The 7,111-nt window shown below is 37.6% G+C and overlaps 1 protein-coding gene across 2 annotated transcripts; it reads left to right on the forward strand.

Annotated features, from left to right (window-relative positions):
- Window positions 1-2,346: 2,346 nt before the first annotated feature.
- On the forward strand, window positions 2,347-6,000 carry aimp2 (aminoacyl tRNA synthetase complex interacting multifunctional protein 2). Of its 2 annotated transcripts, none has more exons than XM_060892704.1 (4): window positions 2,347-2,622; window positions 3,290-3,496; window positions 3,697-3,931; window positions 5,089-6,000. In XM_060892704.1, exons 1-4 carry the CDS (start codon window positions 2,497-2,499, stop codon window positions 5,475-5,477), a joined length of 957 nt encoding a protein of 318 aa, XP_060748687.1. In that variant the 5' UTR covers window positions 2,347-2,496; the 3' UTR covers window positions 5,478-6,000. The 2 variants fall into 2 exon arrangements, with proteins under 2 accessions (XP_060748687.1, XP_060748688.1); XM_060892705.1 differs by having other exon boundaries at window positions 2,349-2,511.
- Window positions 6,001-7,111: the final 1,111 nt, after the last annotated feature.

The following is a 7,111-nucleotide window of genomic DNA, read 5'->3' on the forward strand; positions in this document are numbered from 1 at the left end:
CTGAATTGTCTTATCGTTACATCAGAGTATGGTTGTAATGTATGAAAGAGGGCCGGAGTTACAGTTGTTTATCCTATGCTGTAGTCAACCTAAGTACAAAGAAGGTCTGAACAGGGTTACACTGACAAAGGTGTCTGGACTGTTGCTGTAATTACACTGAAACATAGCAAATGTCTGACCTCTAGTGGACAGCTGAATGAAACAAGATTACTGATTGTTACTTAATGCCTTATGAGTTCAAAGATTTCTTTTAAAACAAGGTGCCATGAAAGTCAAAATGCAAATTAAATGGATATCATTCAATATCATTTACACACATAAACAACAAATTGTAGTCAACCGAAACAATGATAATAAGAAAACAAAACAAAAATGAAAAAAACGGTGTATCAATAAAGTCGGCCTATTAGATAACCATACATAGAAAATCATATATGTGCATGTCTATCAAATAAAGTTGAATCCATAATTATGAATCATTAGATTTATTGAATAAAATAGATAAATATAAATAAGAAATAATAAAATCTATTCAGCAAACATGTCACGTGCGCTCTGTTTATTAATGTTCTAATTATTTTAGCATTTGAGCTTGCAGTAAATAAATCCTTAAAGCTCTGCAGCAGTAACTTCATCACCCCCACATCCCACATCCCTGGCAAGCACCAATCTGAGACTCTAAGCAAACTTAGCATGTGCCCCAGTGACCCATAATTCCCAAAGAATAGTCCCATAAACATAGTCCCATAAAAGTTGTAGGACTATGTTACTTTTAAGGTCTTTCTGTTTGCACACTTTGTCTTGCTTGAATCAAGCTCATGTCATGTTTTTGGCCTGCACAGAGTTTTGCCCTCAACATACACTGAACACTTTGTAATGGATTGGAACACTGACTGCACCCCAGGTCTTATTACCCAACTGCAGCATCTGACCTCACTAATGCTCTTGTGGCTGAATGAGCACAAATCCTCAAAGCCATGTTTAAAAATCAAGTTTCCCAAAAGGACAGAGGTTATTATCATGGCAAAAAGGGACCGAATATGGAATAGAAATGTTCAGGCTTCCTCAAACATTTGACCATATATGATATTGTATTTTAGACTCATTCCATGTAACCAGTTTAATCCAATAAGCATTTTTTTACATAGAAAACTGAGAAATGATCAATAAATGTTTACAGTGTGGCATTAGTAGCAGTAATTTGAAACAGAAGTCATAGATGTAACAAGAGTTAGACTACAATGCCAGTGTTTTTCTGCATAATTCATTGAATGTTTTTAAACTAATGGTAAGTGGAAATAATCTGGTCAAATCTTGGAAGTCTTATGTTAGACATATAGAAATGAAGTCAAACCCACATACTTCTTTTACAGCACACATCAACAGATCACTGGTGCCTCCTATCAAACATGTGTTAAGGTACGTTTACAGTAAGTGATTTGGGCTACTGATCAGAAAGCCCCAGCACGGCTATGTTACCACGGTTGGGCCCTTACACAAGTTAGTAATAATAATGACAACAACAACAACAATAATAATAATAATTATTATTATTATTATTGGGGGCACGGTGGCTTAGTGGTTAGCACGTTCGCCTCACACCTCCAAGGTCGGGGTTCGATTCCCACCTCCACCTTGTGTGTGTGGAGTTTGCATGTTCTCCCCGTGCCTTGGGGGTTTCCTCCGGGTACTCCGGTTTCCTCCCCCGGTCCAAAGACATGCATGGTAGGTTGATTGGCATCTCTGGAAAATTGTCCCTAGTGTGTGATTGCGTGAGTGAAAGAGAGTGTGTGTGTGTGCCCTGCGATGGGTTGGCACTCCGTCCAGGGTGTATCCTGCCTTGATGCCCGATGACGCCTGAGATAGGCACAGGCTCCCCATGACCCGAGGTAGTTCGGATAAGCGGTAGAAAATGAATGAATGAATTATTATTATTATTATTATTATTATTATTATTATTATTATTATAAACATAACAACAATACTATTAATTATTATTATTATAAAACATACGAATAATATTAATTATAATAATAATAATAATAATAATAATAATAATAATAATAATAATAATAATAATAATATGCTGTGATAAAGCATATTGGAATACTTTAATGTATACATTAATAATGTCTCCACTTTAACTTGACTTGATTTAAAAGAAACCTCTGTGAACCTGCCCAATTATCTAATCTAATCATGTGTTTGCAAATCAAGTCTGCAAATTTACTACAGAATAAAACAAATTAATATTTAATCGTTGGTTACTACTATGCATGAGATCATTCTATTTCTCCAGTCCAATGATACTATTTTAAAAAAAAAGGTGTAAGGACTTTTACTTTCGAGGGAAGTGACGTCACACCCACACGGCCTCTTTCCTCTCGAGCTTTGGTGCTGGACGGGCATTAGGGAAATCAACCAAGTTCCTTAACAGTAGCTCTCTTTCGGATTGTGTTCTTATTTATTTCTTTTTTTTTTCTGGAGTCAGACATCATGCCCATGTACAAGGTAAAGCCCACGACCCAGAGTGACATAAAGATTGATTTGCCAACGTGCATGTACAAGTTACCGAATGTCCACGCGCAGCATGGAAGCAGCTGCGCAGAATATGCGCTACAGGTAAAACTGCTTTCGGAAAGCTGTTCCGTGTGTTTATAAATGAAATATATCACGCGTTCTGTTGGATAAATTAGCTGACTTTCGATACAAGGCTATAGGTAACAAATGCACCTGCGTTTAATAGAGCCGGCTGATGCAATTGACTTTAGGTATGGGAAATATGTGTATTCGAGATGTTCGTGTGTGCGCAGCTTTTTGCGCAGATTTATTATTCAAACTACCTGGAATTAGAATCAGATTTTGATCAAATATATAAACAAGTTTCTATAAAACACAGAAATATCAAATAAATAGAAACGTTTCAGTGTCGAGAAAAAGTATTCAAAAGTGTATTAGTATTTTAAGTGTATTAGTGTATCAAAAGAGTATTCAGCATAATCACAGAATTGATTATTTATCTATTTAATTTTGTTATTTCATGTTTCCATTTTTTTTCCCCCAGTCGTATTTGATTGTAATTTTGATTTGTTATAGTTTCGCTTTCAGTTTGCTTTTGACTTAAGCAACTAAAAATATATTAATATAAAAATAGATGCATTTGCCAGAATTGGGCTTCATATTTATTACGAGAAAGGAGCCTAAAGTTGTAGAAATGTGTCTTTAAACATTGGTCAAGTGTTTAATCTTGTTGCTCATTGCCTGTGTACATATTTTGTCACTCCTTCAGAATGGGGAGGTGGATCCTGCCATTAAAGCACTGGAAGCTCGCCAGGACGAGATCATGCGGAAGCTTTATGAGCTGAAAGCAGCAGTAGACGGCCTGGCGAAGACCGTCAATACTCCAGATGCTGACATGGATGTCACAACTCTATCACAGGCTGCTACAGTGTCCGCCTTCACGGGCACAGCTGATCTGGATGCTCTTCTCGGCAAGGTGAGCAAGTCCGCCGTATCTGTTTTCTTGTTTATTTGACAGTTTGTTTGTCATGGGTGTAGATATGAAACTAAAAATAGCTTCACCTGTTTTGTTTTTTAACTCCACATAAATCTGAAAGAGTAACAATTTTAAGCCAAACAAAATGTAAAGAAATGTTTAATAAGGTGCATACAATATTGTCCATTATCATGTGTCAGGACATCGGTGCTCTGAGAGACATAGTGATCAATGCCAACCCTGCCCGACCACCACTCTCCCTGCTGGTACTGCACGGGCTTCTGTGCCAGAGTTACCGTGTGCTCTCCACTGTTCACGTGCACTCGTCTGTCTCCAGTGTGCCTCCTCAGCTGCTCTCATGCTTAGGTCCACGCCATACCGAGAGCCACAACCGTGAAGGCTTCCAGCTGGGGTTTACACTCATATGGAAAGACGGTAAGAGAAAGAATGATGTTGAAATGAAAGCAGTCAGGAATGCACATTTCATTTGACAGCAGTACAATTCATAGAGGAAAAATCTGGTTTAACCTCTCATGGTAGTCTTTACTTAATGTTAAGAAATATGACTTGAAGGGCATGAAGTCAAACCCACAGACCTGTTTTACAGCTCTAACTTTTCAGTAGATTTATAGTGATGTTAAGGGTGTTGTTGTGATATGGCAGCCATGACAAGCTTACAATCTGATTGGTTGGTGAAATTTATTGTTCACTTCATGCTGCACAGGAATTGCATCAGAAACTGGGGAAATTTCTACTTGGAATTTTCACTTGCACAGCCGATGACTTATTGACCAGTTGGAAGTGAAATTGTACAATTTTTAGGTGTTGTTTTTCAACGTTGTTTCTGAACCTTTTTGGTAAGAATACAGTATGTTCTGATGACTTGGAAGGTTATAGTGGGCTAATGCTATGGGCACTAGTTTTTGTTTTTTTTTAACTATTAACTAACTATTTTTTAACTTTTTTTACTATTAACTATAACTTTATTTTTTGAGTTTAAAATATAAATAAGAACATGTGGTCAGACAGATTCGAGAAACATGATTTTAGTGCTTATGTTAAACTTCATTTAAACAAGTTTTTAATTACATGTCTCATGAGAATGTTGGCACTGATGGGAAATATAGCTGTAGTATCACATGTAAGCGAATAAAACACAAATGGTGCAGCGGTAATGTGTCATCACGTGTCAACCAGCCTCCTGGTATCCATTCTCGGCTCTGGTGTCAGCTTGGTGTTTGATTTTATTCAGTTAATGTTGGATTCACCAAAACGGATTGTGTTAATGTTACTCAGTTCAATTACGTGGAACCGATGTACATATTGCTATTGAGTAAATTCGATGAGCTTTTTCTTTCAGTGCGTTCATTTCTGTTTTCTTTTTAATAAAGAAAACATCCAACTAAACATAATTCATTTTTCTGTGTTGTCTTCCTTAAAGTATCTAAACAGATTGAAGGGTTTAATGGTTCTCCACCTAATTGGTGCATCTTGTTAATACAGAAAAAATATAAACTTATCATTTACCTGGTCATCATTTTTCTGTGTAGTTATTCAGTGTTAATGTGTGTGTGATCTTTCTTTCCACCCAGTGCCAAATGTGCAGATGAAGTTCAGCACGCAGAGTATGTGCCCCATTGAGGGCGAGGCCAACGTGGCACGCTTCCTCTTTCGGCTGCTGGGCGCCGAGCCGAAGGACCCGATTGTTGCCACACAGTCGGACAGCTGGGTAGATACGGCCTTCTTCCAGCTGGCAGAGGGGGGCAGTAAGGAGCGTGCGGCTGTGCTGCGTTCACTAAACAGCGCACTGGGCTGCTCGATATGGCTGCTGGGCCATGAGCCCTCGTTGGCCGACATCGCATGCGCGTGCTGTGTCCTTCGATGTGGCCAGGTCTCGTCCACTCCTGCCAACGTGGAGCGCTGGCTCCAGGCATGCAGGAACCTCAAGCACTTCCATTGCATTGGCCCTTTGCTTCAGTGAGCGAGTATCCTATAATGGGTTAAGATAAAGACAAAAACAAGACATTTATACAAGGTTAAAGTAAAATGAATAAGAGGAAATGTCATATTATTCAACACAGAATTTCAGATAAGCTAAAGGGTTCTTGGTGGTAGTGATCAAGCTTAGATCTGCCCAGTTATTACCTTTACCTCTAACTCCCTTCAGGTGAGCCTCAAATGAAAGCCTGTCTATCTACGGTTGTATGAATATTTAGGTATTCTGATCATTATATAAAGTAAACTGAATCCAGACCACTGTCATAATTGTGGTGCTCTTAGAGCAAATAAAACTGTGGCATTTAAAATAGTGGATTGTGGGTATGAATGCTGACTCCTTCTACATGGTGCCTATCATGATACTCTACTGTGTGTATTAGGTTAATACTGAATATTACTTGTGTTCAGATGTAAAGAAGACTTACTGGGAGTGTACAAGACCCATGACAGTTACTTTCTAATGTCTTTTTCTTAAAGCATATTAAAAATTTTCACATTGGGTCAAACTTTTGTCGTTTTGCAGTCTGTTTATTTTTTTATTATTTATTTATTTATTTTTTGCATGCCTGCTTCATGCCTGAAGTTTTCATACACACACACTGCAAGCTTTGTGTGTGTGTGTGTGAGTGTGTGTAGCCAGTAGATGGCACAGTAGTTCTTCTGGCTCTGATCCCATCTTATTTCGATGTGCTTACAACTTCAATATCTTCAAAACGTTTCAGGTCCCAGAAGCATTAAGATCATCATTAGATGCTGGAGTGAGCATCACATTAAACACTATTTATGATGTCTTTAGAGAACGGCAGCGTAAAAAAATAAAGCATATATGTCTTATTCATAGGTATCTGATCTAATTTGATACATTTTTTTCTTTATCAAATTAACTAAGCCATACATTAACTATAAATAGAGTGCCTTCTATAATTATTGCCAACCTTTGAAAAATGTGATTATAGAAAATTAACACCACAAAACTATTAGAAAAAATAAAAGGAGGAATGGTTTCTCTCTTTGTTCATTAGAATGCCCTGTTTTCTGGGATATAAATATAATATGCACATTGTAAAATTAGTTTGTCATTATTACAGTGGGGTAAAAATAAAGAACACATGAGCCAGATTATTTTTGACATCAATCAGATAAAGAAAAAGTTTCACGACGGAAACAGTTAAAAATTTACCTGAAGAATTTAGTCCATGATTAATCTGTCCCTCTGCACAGAGGAGAATGGTGAAGGAGGGAAAAAAGCCTTTGTAGATTATAGATTCAGAAGTGAAATATAGCTGATTGTTGTGCTTGTCGAGATAAAGTGCTTGATGACATCAACACTGCAAGCAAGAAGGCCTTCCTGAGAGCATCTCACATAAACAAGTGTCATTAGAAGTACAATTTGTGGTGTTGTACATGTGGATCTTTCCTGTCAGGTGTAAATGAATGTGTTTGGTAGAGATTGTATGCAAGGAAACATTCCTGAGGCCTGCTGGAAAATATATTGGAGAACATTAACATGTTTTGGCTGGTTGCTTAAGACCTGGTGTCGTGTACCAGGAGCTTCAGACTTGGTGATAAATCAAGTCATACGTACCAGCAGTTTTCAATAATATAGCTTTAAAAGTT

Source organism: Tachysurus vachellii, chromosome 18 (genome assembly GCF_030014155.1).
Source record: "Tachysurus vachellii isolate PV-2020 chromosome 18, HZAU_Pvac_v1, whole genome shotgun sequence".
NCBI classification, from domain to species: Eukaryota; Metazoa; Chordata; class Actinopteri; order Siluriformes; family Bagridae; genus Tachysurus; species Tachysurus vachellii.

Excerpts from the sequence above, each read along its gene's own strand:
- aimp2 (XM_060892704.1), top strand. The coding sequence starts at position 2,497 with ATGCCCATGTACAAGGTAAAGCCCACGACCCAGAGTGACATAAAGATT. Across the intron at positions 2,623-3,289 it reads GCGCAGAATATGCGCTACAG|AATGGGGAGGTGGATCCTGC; the intron begins GTAAAACTGCTT and ends TCACTCCTTCAG. Across the intron at positions 3,932-5,088 it reads TACACTCATATGGAAAGACG|TGCCAAATGTGCAGATGAAG; the intron begins GTAAGAGAAAGA and ends CTTTCCACCCAG.